Genomic DNA, 15,649 nt, shown 5'->3' on the forward strand with positions numbered 1-15,649 from the left:
AGAATAGCCAAGTCACTTTAAAGCAAAGTGGGATTTATTTCTAAAACCAAAACTTCTGAAAAATCCAGAACAATACAGTTTGAAAAGGTAGCCTTTACTCACTCTGTGTCTGCTGTCACACTGCTTAAAGCACAGTCCAACAGCCCAACTCGATTTCTAGTTCTAGGATCCCAGCATTCCACTTTACCCTAAAGAGTTTAGAAAATATGGTTCAAGCTTATGCAGCTGATGCCTGGTAGTCTGAAAACGTTTTAATAAAATTATGAATTATCTAATCTAATGAATAATTAACAAAATTTCCTAGGTTGACATGAGTTGTTCTAATAATGACATACAGGCTGCACACATTTCATTTCTAGTCTTTTCAAAGCAATCTAAATCAAAATCACTAACACTAATTTTCTTAAGATTAATAGGGTACATATGCCAGCTAATTTCTACAGATGGCTACACTGCAAAATGAGAGAACATTATTCTCACTCCTGACTGCAAAACCTCAAGTGCTCAGCAACCAAGTAACTCTGATATTTTATCTGCACTATGCTCTGAAAAGTCATATTTAACATATCTATATCTAATATAGCGAATGAGACCAATTTAATTAATTAGGTTCATGAGTTCTTCTTATCCTCCTGCAAATTAATATAAAAATAAAAAAAACCCTACTGCCCTTTTCATAAAAGGAATGCAAATATTTACCTCAGCTGTCCCCATAGCAAACAAGAAGTGTACAGGATTTATGTCACAGACGTTACTTTCTCTACAACAGAAAAAGAAGCAAGTTTAATGACCTCAGAACAATTTAATACATGAACAGTGTAATTGTGTACACTATTGCTCAACCTGGAAAAGCAAAAGTTGGAGGAGGGACAGATGGCCACATAACAACAGTCTGCTATACTTAAGGGGAGATAACTAATAATCTGGAGCCAGAGACAGTGCTAATTACTTCAAACAGGTAAAGTTCCAACTGGATGCAAGGATAGTATTTTAATGCTTATAATGATAATAAAGCACTGAAATTTGTTAATCATAGAGGCTGGGAAATTTCCATCTTGGGAGGTTTCAAGACCCCCCTGAGAAAGTTAATCTGAATTCATACGACTGTGCCCTGAGCAGGAGCCTGGGCTCTGAGGCTCTCTGCGTTCCTCTGCCCATATCCACCACCTACCACCAAGCCCTGCCACATCACTCTGCTCCACTGTATTCTTAAACAACTCAAACAGGACATGAAAAAATGACCCTAAGGTGTGCCAGGGGAGGTCCAGCCTGGATATGAGGAAACAGTTATTCACTGAGGGGGTTGCAAGCATTGGAACAGGCTGCCCAGGGAAGTGGTTCAATCACCATCCCTGAAGATATTTAAAAGATGTGTAGATGAGGCATTTGGGGACACAGTTTAGTGGTGGACTTGGCAGTGTTTGGTTAAGGGCTGGGCTTGAAGATCTTGCAGGTCTTTTCCAACCTAAATGAATCTCTGATTCTAATTATATCCAAACATCTTTATGATTACTTATGTTCTAAAGCTTACATCTCCAACATGTTCTGTCTGACCAATGGTCTCCTTTCTCTGACCCAAGTAACCTGTTTCTCAGCAGGGCACGCAAGAGCCCTGTATTTCAACAATGATTCTTCCAAAGTACAGATATTTCTCTCTACACCGCTTACCCAGCACTTTCCAACTCCATCCACTCAGAGCTTTCTACCTCTAATTCTGTAATTCATCCAACTCCCTCACCTCAAAACCTTCTCACAATTTAAGTCTCATGTCCCTAATCCAGATTTTACTCTACACTCTTACCTCTCCCATTCCAGGATTTCCCCTTTCTTTTTTCCCTGTTGCTCAGGTTTTAAGGTGCCTTCCCAAAGACTTCTCCACCAAGCTATTCTGCCCACTGAACACCAGCTGTTGCCCACCAACAAGCCACTCTATCTAGTGAAGTCTGTTCTTCTCATCTGTTTCTCCCTACATTAAAAAAGCTCAGTTCCTACTCTGGTAGGGTTTTTTCAAAGGAATCAGACATATGCTGGAGATATACAAATTCTCTACTTCAAGAGCAGAAGGACAAAGACATGTCTGGGAAAGTACATACCCTGTGGGTAGATCTCTATATGATGGCTAAATTGAATAATAATGGCAAAGTTTTAATGAAATGCTCTTAAGATCAACTTATATAATACCTATTTAGCCCATATTAAGCAATTTTAAAACATCCACAAAAGAAAATTCAATTAAACATAAAAACTAGAACAAAAAAATTAGAGAACATAAAATGAAATGAGACTCAGACTCAGCATATGTTCATTTTCAACTCTGCAAAGCATTCGGGCAGTGTTCAGAGACAGCACTGGTGGTGAGCACGCTAGAGGTCTGCTTCCACCTGGTGGAAAGAAGACAGAGGTCATGCATTGCACAGAACTTACGAAGCTTCAGTTTGCAGGGAGTTCAGAAATCTTCCTTGTTCCAGATTTAGCCTGTACACTTCAGAACTGCAAGAATAAAAACCAAAATTACTCTTGTCTCTTACAAATACTTACAAAAACACTGCTGTAAATTTGGAGGCATTTTGAAGATTCTTATTCACAGTCTAATTTTGCCAAATATACAATTTTCAGAATCCACAATTTACAACAAGACAAACATATACTTTGATGTTCAAAATACAGAAAAGACTGTTCACCATTTATTTATTATATTTCAATATCATACCAATTACTATCTTTCCAAGCAAAAGATACATTAATTCATTTCTCAAGATCTTTTCATTTCCTGTGATTTAAGTTACACCTTGAATTTCTACTTACTTTGTTTGAAGCCCTAAGGATGTAATTTTATTTTTATTATGTCTTTTCAGAAACCCCATTATGTGATTTAACTCACACTTCACAGCAATAAAACATCAATCAGGATAGAAAAATTTATTTGATTTTCCTTATTTATATGCTAAACACTTTTTAAAACAATACACTTACCTGCAGTTTTTAATACAAATTAGCAAATACATTATATACATGGTTTAAGAATCGAAGGAAAAAGCAGCTTAAAAATAGCATGGGAAACTGAATTAATTTTAATCTTTCCACATTTTGCACTCTTCACTGTCTCCCTTATTAATCTGAAAGAAGTGCCACTTCTTCCACTTTTTAACTTTTCTAATATTTTATTGTTCATTTTATTATTGGAAAACACTGCTAACAAAACTGAAACAAAACATTCCACTTAATACCTTGCTCCTACGAAATACAGGTCACATGATGGGTAGTGGTAAGAGAAATCTCTACCAAATTTTGGTATTCTTGTCTTGTAGTAATGGCCATGTTGTGAATGGAACTCCACAAATCTGCCACACTGCAAGAAGACAATCTGAAAATAAAATAGAAAGCACTGAAACATAAGGGAACAGAAAAGGATCTCCCCAACTTGTCTTACAGCACAAACTTCAGTGATTTTTTTTCAAACTCATACAGGCTTATCAAAACTTATTCAAACAATTTGTACTAAAAATAGAATCAACTAGTGCTTCATCATTCTCACTAGCCACAGCAAAGAGTTTTGTTAATATATATGAATATTCACAAGAGTAAATGAGACACCCTGAAAGTGACTCTGTAGTCAGAGGCAGCACAGTTGTCATGTTCTGCTGCACCAAAATTAACAATTAATTTCTACTTCCTTCAAGACAGTACAGTTAGTGATTTCTTCCAGACTGTGCAGACATCAGTACATCCACATGTACTAAGCACATGAGCTACACATCCTGATGCACAAAAGAGCTACAATAAATGACACCAATGATCTCTCTGCATTTTTGTTCTTTGCCAACTGAATAAGAACATGGATTGTCTCTTTCGGAAACTTAAACAAGCATCTCAATCCTGGAAAAACCTACAGGGAGGCATTACTAGAGAACTCAATCTACCTCAGTAAATAAAATAGGCCAGGTCCTGCAGTTACACTCCCTATGGCAGGTTAACATGGCACATACCCACAGGAAGGGATTCTTCCCACTCAAGAGACAGGAGGATCACCCACATCACCTGTTGCACTCATGCTGTGCCTCAAACCATGGACAGGCACTGTGCAATGGAGGAGCAGCTGGCCTGGCCCAAACTCATGCCATGCATGATAATCACAGCCAAACCTTTGTCTCTGAGCCTCATCTCTATTTAGCTTGGATTAGAAAAGTGATACTTTAGTTTAGCCTGTACATGCACCTTCTAAAAACAGTAGACAGTGAATATCTAAAATTTTCTACTGCTGAATTACACTGTTAGCAATGCAAATAAGGATGAAAAACTCAGAGAAGGTATGGTATAGAAGTTAGTTTATATCTGTCATCTTTATTTATAAATCTGTATATTCTTCTCTTGAGAGTCATGGACAAAATACTAACCTGGGCTGGCACTTCATGCTTATTTATCATTAAGTTCCTCCTTACTTGTGTGCTTTTTCTGGTATCAGAAACCCTAGTGTTTCAACTTTTATTTATGGATTTACTCATCTTGGTCCAAGACTAAGCAGAGTATCATATTTCAGAATTCTAACTAAAATTTCATATGAAGTTACAGATACAATTGCACGGCTAATGTTACACAATGATGCTGATCATATACATGGCACTTTATTCTTTGTGGAGGCTTCAACCCAAAAAAGCTCTTTACTTATCTGTTTGAAACAATACTCTGTCCCAATCTTTTCTCTGCTATCATTGCAGAAAAAGGAATATCTGCATTTTCATGCAGTACAGAAGCTACATTAACTATAAGAACACAAAATTAAACCATATTTAATTTAAAAATATCAGTATCACATGTTCTTAGTTCAATACCGGTAAGTCATCAAAAACCTGATTCACGGAAGAGAGAAGATGCCATTTACTTTCAATAAGAAAAGTGAATTTTCTTCTCACTCTGCCTCTGAAATGATTTTAGGAAGTTTTTTTACAGCTGACAAAAGCATCCAAATATTCTCCTAATAATTGTCTTACCACTAATAATTTTCTGTTTAAACACAAATTTCTACAATGTTGGACTTGAATAGATTCCTGTTCTCTTTCATTAATAGTGGATACAGCTGACTGTAAATTGCATTAGTCTTTTCATCATACTAAATTAATTTTGGTCACCACCAGAAAATTACAACCTGAGGATAGCAAAAGCTTTGGCACTTATGTGTGGCAAAAATATTATGTGGAAATACATGTCTCCTGGAAAAGACTGTAGAGAAAAAAGATACCACTCTCTCCCAAGTCTAAAACTTTGTCCAAATCTAAGACTTTTAAGCCTAAAATTTAGAAAATCAGAGAAATATAACTGGTCTTATGGGCACTAATCTGTATGAAAGATAACAGGTGCTCTCACTGTGAAAATGCAAATACGCCTCAAAGCAACCTTACAGAGATGGCAGGAACAGATCTGGAGAGACACTATTTTTCCTGGCTATGAAAGGATGCTGAGAGCACCGAGAGGGCTACCAAGACTGACAAGGGACAGAATACAGACATTACAAAAAAAAAAATCCCTCTCTGCAGTAGCAACAGTATAAACTTAAGATTTTCCTGGGGAGGTTTGACAAGAACTAAAAATTCTTTATGACAAGGTAGAGCAGAATTGCAACAATTTATTCAATAAATCTGTGGAACCACCATGCCTGCAGGTTTTGACAGAACTTTTCAAGCATTAAAATATTTTAAGGTCCCATTCCAATGGATACTCTATGATTCTAAAAATTTCAAGTGTAATTTCCCAAATATCGTTCCCTCTTTCTAACACGTCCATAACATTATGACAGCTACCTGAAGTTTGTTTTTCTTTGTGATGATTTCTTAAGTTTTAGTAAAATAAAACTGAAAACATAAAGATTGTATGAAGTTAAAAAAGTAGGGCTTCAGCCTGAAATATAGCACCCATTTCAGCTGTCAGAAACATTTGGGAACACAGCATGTTCCTCAGTCTCCCAAATGACTATTTGGTATGTACAGCCAGAAACACTTTCCACCAGACAGACAAGTGGGAAGCTCCTGTAAAGTATCAGCCATTACCTTCTGCTACCTGAATTCATGCACTTCCTTAGAAATCTCACAGGAAAAATGCAAAAAAGCTACAAGGCTAGATGATCATGTCCCTGATCAAATAGCAGTATCTATTAAAACAAATCTATACCTGAAATGCTGAGGTCTTTTCACAGAAAAAAAAGCATAAAATAAACACTCAAGTGATTCCTTCAGGTACACCACTTCATTTAAAAATGAATAAAATCAAAAATAAGACTTAAAAAAAAAGACATTATTTCTCTCCATAATTTCTGCCTCATTCATATGCTCCTAATTATCAACACTGACAAATCAGGTTGTTAACTTAGCCATAGATATCCCAACCTTTCAAAAACAGTTTATCTGTGCATCACTTGTCACAAGGGAATGTGACTAAATATTAGCCCAGAAAGACTAGTTAATTCCTCTTTTCACATTATTTTGCTTGTAGGATAGATAACTATTTGAAGTTTTTCTCTCCAACAGATGAAAGACTTTAAAAGTGGTAAAGCAAATTATAGTACAAAGACACAAAGAAAACAAACAAAATTTTAAAGGTACAAAAAATGTTCATCCTGTTTGCTGTTTGTAAAAAAACATTTTTGTTCCAAAAGCTGTGTTGATTGACTGCCTTTACTATGTATGAAAATGCATTTTAATATACATACTAAACAATTTTTTCATTTATAGGCTGAAAACAATTAAACATACCTTTGAGTAATCATCTGATAAAATCTCAAACGTAACCACTAGAGGAGAGAGCAAGAGAATTTTGAGTCAACTAAGCAAGCAAACTTATTTGCAAACATTGGCATAATCCTGAAAACATTTACACTCATGCTAATATTTAGTCATGTAGGTATTCCCCACAGGTGTCAATGCATAATGCAGGCACTAATCTTCAGTAAGATCTCTAATTATGTAACTTGCTTTGCAAAACCGTAAGTAGCTTTCTAAAACTTTAGAAACATACAAAGCATCCTGTAATCTTCTTATTGTTCTTGTATACTTGATACATTCCTCAACACAATGCTCAACCATGTATTTTATTGCTGTGGCAATGTCTAATCAAATGGTTTTCAGTGAGTGTGTGGTCCATGGAGCTTTGGTAATCCAGCAAAGATGATAAAAAATAACATGAGTTTGGACATATATGCATAAACTTGCATATGCAGTCCTTCAAGGGGTCAGCACTTCCACAAAAGTTCTAAGGCTCAAAAAAATCACAAATGTGAAAGCTGCTAGTCATGCTGAACACTAACATATTGAACTTTGCCTAGTTTTAATTGAGCTGAGTTGGGAACGTTAGGGAGTAGCTGCTTCAGCTAAATTGGTTCTATTTAAATGAGATAACTCATTTAAAGTTACCTGAAGTGACTCTATGCTAGACTTCAAATGAACATACTTCTGCAGTCTACTAAGATGCCAGTTCAAAAAATCTACTTCAAACTCTAATTAGCAGCAAGCATTTATGATTACAATTTCTACTCTTTTGAAGAGGGCTTCACTCTTGCCGAATCTTCCTCTCCCCAGTCTCTCTGAAACCCTGCCTAACAGTGCTCCTTCACCCTACATGACTCCTTGTAGTCCTGAGGCAGAGAGCAGAGAAACACCCCATGCTCTTATTACAATTTTTATTTTTCACATCACTTTCACACACATCAAAGTTAGACCAGTTCAATTCTTCCATAATGAATGTGCTCATCTTCTCATTGTTTTGGTCACCCCTATATCCCAGCTTTCAGCCATCAGTCTTCAAACAAAAAACCTGAAGTAACAACCCTCCCCCACAAAAAATCAAAACAAACAAACAAACCCCCATAATCCCTCAAATTTAAGCACCCTAAAAGCTCAGAGCTGTGGCAACTCCTGGCTTGCTCTAACTTCCAGCTGATTCTCCCTTTCCCATTATCTAGATGGCTCCTTCTTTTCCTTACCACAGCTGTTCTCCCACCAAATAAGTAGCAAACAAGGTGTAATTAGCACCGTGGTCATGCTACCATCTACCTCTAAGTACATTGTTTCAATAAAACAAACAGAAAACCAAACCAGCAAACAAACAAACCAACACCCTCTAGGAAATTCTCTTTACCCTGTAACTCACCTACTGAGCTTGGGCTCCAGAGAGAAAACAGAGCAACCCACAGTGCTTTCTCCTACCTTACTGCTTTTCAGAACAGGTAAGAAGGGAGGTCTTGCCACCACCCAGCCACAGTACCTTTGTCACATTCACCAAACAGAACACAGATTTCAGCCATATTCACCCTCTGAGCCCCACACTTTCTGACTCAAGGTAAATCCTACACCCTTTTCCAAGCAAGGACAGAACTTTGAAATCAGAATAAAAGGGGAGTACTCAGAGATGAAGACTAGATGATTTTTCTCTAGATTCTTGTGCTCCCCTGAAGTACATTCTGTCCCCTCAACACAAGGAGCAGAATTTCTGCCTGAGTCCAACCTGGATTATGTATGACAGACAGTTGTACGAACAGCCATGGCTTATACTAACCTTCGGAATCTAAGCATCTTTCAAATTTCTGGGATAACTGATAGGTATCAAAACAGCGGACTCTGGGCTTGTAAGTTCCTGAAAGAATAATTGGATGTTTAATTAAATAAAGAAGTTTAACAAAAAGATAACACAAAAGCATATATTTTAAAAAGTATAATGTCTTAAATATACAGGCTTTACTGTGTTTCTACTCTAAGTCTTCTTACCTTCCCAAAGCCTCTATGACTGGAAAACCATGCCTCTTAGTAACACAACTTTACAGCCCTGTTTCTGTAAGCACCCTCCTTGTACGCAGGTGCTCCTAACTACCAGATACATCATAGAGAATCTAGTAATACCTTCCAGTAATTCTGAAAGACCAAGGCTCCTCATGTTATTAACACCTACTAAAGTATTCACGTTTGGATCCCATTCTGACAATCACAAAATGCAGCATTATCCTCCTCCTATAAAACAATACTCAAACAACGATGTTCTGAAGTTATTCAAAATACATGCAATGAAAGTAATTCAGAATTTAGTATTTAACTGTACCATAGACAGATTTGTTTGACTAGTTTTTTATTTGTATTATAAACCCTGGAGGCAGGTGGGTTGGATTAGACGATCTTCAAAAGTGCCTTCCAGCCCAAACCATTCTATGATTCTAAGAATGTATGTATTCTACACAAAAGTGTTTCACAGCACCCTCCCAAGCCAGCCTTTCTATCACACGTTAAGAGTAAGCTTCCAGCAGAATGTTCAGTTCCACACTTTAAAATGATCTCTTACCAATTCTACCTGAAACACTAAGTCATTCTGTACCCAAGATTACCTAGGACTTTTGGCCTCTGTTAGAGAGACAGTTTGTTAACTCACCAACTGCCATAATATACTGTCCATCTCTTGATACCTTAATCTTTGTGCTAACCGTGGGCATTTCAAAGTCTTGAATAAGTTCAATTCTTCTACGGATATCTGTAAAGGAAAAAAAATAATTAGAATTAGCACAGTTCTATCAGTCCAAAAAACTGTAACAATATCCTAAGGAAGCATGCTGAGTTAATTGAGTTAATTGCTGAGTATAAAGAATATCCTTTAGAGATATTGTAACTAACACATTATGAGCAGATTAACACAGTCTGCTAACCCTGAGAAGCAGACCACCTCTGTGCAAAATAAATTAGTACTCTAAGGTAACTGTGTAACAAAGTATTACATAATGTAGTAGCAAACACTCCTTGTAAAAGGTATTCCATGCCCTATTACCTCTATGCATTTTTTTCTTGGTTAAGTTTCTTGTATAACAGTTGCTATGATTCCAAACAGCCTTTTTTATTTTGTGTAATAAGCTTAGGTTAAAATGATATGGTCCTGCTCTCTAAGATTAGCACAGCATCACAGAGGAGTTTTTGGTCTGATTTCAACGTAAAGGACAACATGGAATTCATTCATCATGTTTCTGTTACAATCCACAACTCAAATAATTGATGTCTAAAATTTAAAACACCACTGGTTACACAGCGTTCATGTGAAGCTAAACAAGAATTTGAAATAACTATCTGTAGTTCAATTCTGTAGTTTTTATATTATGACTTAGGGATAACTTCTGTGTATCCAGTCAGTGAGGAGTCTCCTCTGGACCTGCATGTGATGTGTGTGGAGTAGCAGAGCATTGCTGAGCACCGGGCGAGGGGAGAACTCACCCACATCTTTCTTCTGTAAAGCTCTTTTCTTCCTGTCCGAGAGCCACTGCAAGCAAAGGTACACATCAGTCTTGAGCTCACTATGCATACAGGAACCCGAGAATCACTTAAAGTTTATCCAACCATTTGAAATACAAGACATTAGGCCGGTAATTCTATATTTTCTTGACTATCTTCCAATTTCCATTCTACTGAAGTTTAATCCTTCCACGTCAAGAAAACTTACAAGGTAGTGTTCCGTGTGGGTCTGCGCACCAGCACCGCTACACTCAGAGGTTCACGCATTCAAACCACATTTCTAGTTTAAGAAAGTCTCGGAACTGTTTTCGGCCAGGATCCCGGCACCAGCGCACATGGACCGGGGCAGCCCCGCCAGGCCAGGCCGGGCCGGGCCGGGTCCCCGAGGGGCACCGCGCGGGGGCAGCTCCCGCCGCGGGACCCGGGCCGGGCCGGGTGTGTGCCCCACCTCCGCCGCCCTCACCTCTGGGAGGCTCCTGCCGGCGCTCAGGCTGTAGATCTTCACCTCGTTGAGGCTGGAGACCTGCATGGCCGCAGCTGCGCCCGCCTCTTCCCGGGCAGACGGGAACCGGAAGGCGAGGCGCTTCCGCCAGCTCGGCCTCCCCGGCGGCGCGCAGGGAGGGCGGCCCGCCACCGCCACCGCCGCTCTGCCCTTGCCTCTGTCCCTGCCTCTGCCCCTGCCCCGTCCCCGTCCCTGTCCCCGTCCCTGTCCCTGCCCCTGCCCCACACGGGGGAGAACGGGGGAAGCACAGCAAACCCACGGGACAGCAAGATCCGCTGCCTCCGCAGCTCACAGCAAAGCAGCTCCGCTGCTGCCTCCTCCCTGGGCACTGCCCACGGTCCCCGCGGGCCGGAGCTGCCGGGAGCCGGGATGTGGGGAGAGGGCAGGAGCCGGGATGTGGGGGAGGGCAGGAGCCGGGATGTGGGAGAGGGCAGGAGCCGGGATGTGGGAGAGCGCAGGAGCCGGGATGTGGGGGAGGGCAGGAGCCGGGATGTGGGAGAGGGCAGGAGCCGGGATGTGGGGGAGGGCAGGAGCCGGGATGTGGGAGAGCGCAGGAGCCGGGGCCGCCATCTGCCCTCTCCGCAGGGCCCGGCCCGTGTCCGGACACAAAGAGCCCTGTCTGTCCCTCAGGCAGGCCGTGGTGTCATTCTCGATGATCTTCATGTGAAATCAGGAGTTGTTGTGGCAGCCTTGGTAGAGGAGGTTAATTTTCTCACCCTGTGGCAAACCGTGTTCATTAGCCATGGAAAACAGTCTAGGATTTGCAGATCAGATCCCTGCCAGCAGCCATAGAAAGACGCATCCTTACTGCTTTGTAGCATCGCTGTTGAAAAAAACAAACAAACAAACAAACAAAACCCCAACATCCAGAATTCCAACCATTCTCCTTCCAATTTACAGGACCAAAACCAAGGGGTGAAATAATGTATATCCAGTCCATACACATGTTGAAGAAAATGAAAATTGCAACTGAATTTTTAACAATGCATAACTGGCACAAGGTGCAAACTGAAGCAGTTTCAAATAAGTCTTATGCATGGTGTTCCCTGAATGATGTATCACAACAATAATGATACCAATATCATGCCTAAAAAGAGCTCTGTTCTGGATTGGATTAGAGGGTGTTAGAGCTGAGATTCCTGGGAGATGAGCACACCTAAATATAGGTACCTGTAAGCTAGGTGTTAAAGCTCCCATTTCAGAGAGCTAAGGCTTTACTTGCTTATTTGTAGGTTGTCTGGTGACATTTGAGATGCCATATGGTATCCAGGGCACCTGAATGGGGCTGACACAAGACCTATGAAAAATCTAAACTCTTCTGCAGTGTAATCTGGAGGCAGGCAGGATGTGCAGGGACATCTTTGGTGGCACTAGAAGCTCAAGCAGCTGAATCTCATCCTTGGTAAATGCAGTTAATGAAGTGTGAGGAGTGTGGTGCAGCAGCCACTGGGGTGAGTTTAATCAGGTTCCACAGTCTAATGAGAACACCATGAGCTGTTAATAGACATTTAAAGCTGAATTGCAATTCACTTATCCACAATTCTGGATATTGTAAGGAATCACAGACATTCATGGGGGTTGGTTGATGTGACTTGAGATGCGCAGACAACCTGTGTTATCCTAGAACAGCAGCTGGAAGACCCAACAGGATATTCCAGGGCAGCTCAAAAGGCATTCAGCAGCACCACATGTCTGAACCTACAAAGAATCCCTAGAGGTGTAGAAAACTGAAGATAGCAGCTTTCCTTCTAGTGTCAATGTCATAATTGTTTGGGTAATTAATTATGGTTATCTGTTTGAGAAAGTTGTCTTGAGGGATACTTCAAGGGCATTTCAATACTCTTAATGATTGTTTGGAGGCAGAGTTTTGCTCTCTCAGTGTGGCACGTGAAGAAATACTCACAAATACTGTGAGAGGCAAAGTCACAGAAAAGTTCATTGCTTTGGTGGATCAAAGGGAACAGAAAAACATGTGATGATCATGAGGGAATTAGACAGCTCTGAGATCACATGGCACCACATGTGGCGCCAGCCAAGGAAATGAGTTGGCAGAGCTGTGTTACCACCAGATTGCAGCACAATTATTGTCCCACAGCATGTGCTGCCTGCTCCTTCCCCTCCACCTTCAGCGCTGCCTCATCCTAAAAATATGTAATGGGGTAAAAAGAAAAAAGTTTGAAAAGTCACACTAAACTGAGAAGATAGAATGGAAAACATTCAACAGGACATTGTTTAGACATTGACGTGTTTTCTTGGTAATTTGCTTTTAAAACAATAAGCATTAAATATTTCACTTTAATAATAGTAAAAAAAGCCAAATGAAGAAAAAAAATGGCATTCCTGCTATAAAAATGTTCAGGAATTAAGCAGTGTGTATTGTAGAATCCAGAAATCCAACAACCCTACGGCTTGGATTTTACCTTATTTGTTATAACATCCATACGTACAGAAAAACATTCCTAAAATCTAGCACCACTGCAGCAAGAAACTTCTCGTCTGATAGCACTAGTTTCAACATACATGATTCTAAATTTAAGGAGATTATGAGAATGTAACATTTCTAAAATTAATCATGCAAAGCATTTCCACAGCTTGAGACTGCAGCAAGGATCAGAACAGAAAACTGTTCTTGGTTTGAGATGGGAAAGACCTGCCTTATCTAGGTGATCAGGGCCACTGTACCCTTCAGAGCTGTAAGCTGTGAGTAAAGATATATGATGTAGATACTTAAACATCAGTTAAGTATGCTTTTATTATTAAAATGTATAGTCTAAAGAAACTAACAAAAAAGAAGGATTAGACAATAATCACTTCTTCTGTGAATGCCATCTCAGAGATGAATATGTTAATTTTTTTCCATAACTTCTGGAATAACCTTTGTCATGCCCTAGGGGACACTATGATTGAAAAGAATTGGAATCATAGCAGTTATGAGAAGTGAATGTTTAATTAGCCCAGAGAAAAAAAATAAAAATAAAAATAAAAAAAAACCCAAAACAAAACAAAAAAAAAACCACCCCAACCCCCCCCCCCAAAACCCCAAACTCCAAAAAACTCCTCAAAATGGTTAATCTTCTCAGTGTCTTTTTCTAAAGTGCTTTCAGTAGTGACTCCCCTCCTCCACACATGTATTGCTTTTTTATATATCACTAAAAATGTTAAAGAGAAACAAAGGAAGATGACTCCTTGGCTAACCTAAAGAATCTATGAATTTAGGGCCTAAGACCTTGACCTACACATTAGCTACCTAAAACATGATTTACATGGCATTATTCAGGATTCCTTGCATCAGCTGCTTCTTCCTAGTGCTGAAGATGCTTAAATCTTTTAGGGGTCTTCATTTAAGGTTCTTAGAAGTGTCAAGAGCTCTGTTTCTGTGCATGACCAGACCTGCCTGCCCCCAGCATCTCAAACCCTCTCAGTTTACGACAGGTTGTGTGAAAAACGAAGAGCATCCTTCTGTTTAATTTCTTCTGAGGGCTTCATTTAACTATGTTACAGAGAAACTTGAGTTAAAAATACACCATGTTTGGAAGAAAACAAGCCCTCAGTTATAGCAGAGGTTGCCCAAGTGCTGTATGATAGCACAGGAGTTAGACCACTCGACTGGAGGATGAGAACTGGATAGAACTCCCAGCGAGGGGACTTGACTCCCTCTTGCAGAGATGCCTCTCAGAGGAAGGTACTGAGTGTTTAGATACTTACTATCGTCAGAGCATGCCTGGATTAGAAATGCCTGGAGAACATCATTCCACACAACCTGTGAAATACTCCCAATGTCTTAACCAAACTTAAGGCGATGTAAGACAGGCTCAAGGTTTGGTAAAGACTAAAAGCCACAGCTACACATGAAGGAAGAAGCATCACCAGGAACGTAAGCATCGCTATTTTGCAGACTTCTGCGCCGCATATTTGTGAAATGAAGTGCTTAGGGAAGTCCCGGAAACAAGGTTCCTAGAAGTTCCTTTAATTATTCCAAAATCTTCTGACTTGCTAAAGGTAGTCAGTGTTTAATAAAAACAAATGGCGTCTGCATTATTTGCACCAGTTTCAAAGACAGCACGAAGATGCCCAGCTGCCCTAGTCGGAGCTGTGACAGAGCTTTCAGGTCACCGGGCGCAGCAGCCCGCTGTTCTCCGGGGGGAGCTCCGGTCCCCTTGCACTGAGCCCTGGATGCGGCGGCCGCCCCGCGCCTCTCTCCGCTCCGCTCCGCCCCGACCCTGCCCGCCCGCCGCTCCGGGCATGTCCGCGCCGGGAGCCGCCGGGAGCGGCGGGCACGGGGAGCGGCGGCCGCAGGCGCGGCAGGGGCAGGTGAGGCAGGGGCAGGTAAAGCCGCGGGCAGGTAAAGCCGCGGGCAGGTGAAGCAGCGGGCAGTGCCCCGCGGGGCCCCGGCAGCCCCCAGAGCCGGGCTGGCAGCGCTCGGGCACGGCGGGGCCCGGCGCGGGTCCCGGGGGGGCGATGCCGCACCTGCCCCGTCCCGCGCCCCTGGGAGCTCTCAGGAGGGAACGGAGGGTTGTGGTGTGGTGCCAGCTCCTCGCTCTCCTGCCCTCATCTCTTTGCTTCGCACCACAGTAGTTGTCCTTCTATTCTTGCCACTGTTCCATCTGTGTGGCACTGCCAATACCGGCCCTTGCGGCAGGACTTGCCTTCCTCCAGCTCATTCCTATCGAGCCTGGGAAAAAAAAAAACAGAGGAGAGCAATATTCCGCCTTGCCAATGGCACCTTTTACAGCCTCTGTGTTCAGCAGTCTTGCTTTCATTTTTCCTTGCAAATGTCCAACAATTTGAAAGAGAATATTTATCAAGCAGATATTTTTTATGACATTTAGGTGGTTTGGTGAAGCCCCCAGGCTCCCCAATAGGCACTGAACTTAAAGCGCAAAGCAAATGAAACAGGCTG

The 15,649-nt window shown here is 41.0% G+C and overlaps 1 protein-coding gene across 1 annotated transcript in view; it reads right to left on the reverse strand.

The window, feature by feature from the left end:
• Positions 1 to 10,810, reverse strand: part of NOL10 (nucleolar protein 10) — a 52,433-nt gene extending 41,623 nt beyond the window's left edge. Inside the window, exons 1-9 of the mRNA XM_083857036.1 lie at positions 10,711 to 10,810; positions 10,230 to 10,275; positions 9,403 to 9,501; positions 8,542 to 8,619; positions 6,744 to 6,781; positions 3,228 to 3,364; positions 2,425 to 2,490; positions 700 to 760; positions 103 to 188 (exon numbers count right to left, since the gene is read on the reverse strand). Coding sequence (XP_083713162.1) covers positions 103 to 188; positions 700 to 760; positions 2,425 to 2,490; positions 3,228 to 3,364; positions 6,744 to 6,781; positions 8,542 to 8,619; positions 9,403 to 9,501; positions 10,230 to 10,275; positions 10,711 to 10,776 — 677 coding nt within the window. The 5' untranslated portion in view covers positions 10,777 to 10,810. The remainder of the gene's footprint in view (positions 1 to 102; positions 189 to 699; positions 761 to 2,424; positions 2,491 to 3,227; positions 3,365 to 6,743; positions 6,782 to 8,541; positions 8,620 to 9,402; positions 9,502 to 10,229; positions 10,276 to 10,710) is intronic.
• Between the last annotated feature and the right edge of the window lie 4,839 nt (positions 10,811 to 15,649).

Source organism: Zosterops lateralis, assembly GCF_965231275.1.
Source record: "Zosterops lateralis genome assembly, chromosome: 3".
Lineage (NCBI taxonomy): Eukaryota > Metazoa > Chordata > Aves > Passeriformes > Zosteropidae > Zosterops > Zosterops lateralis.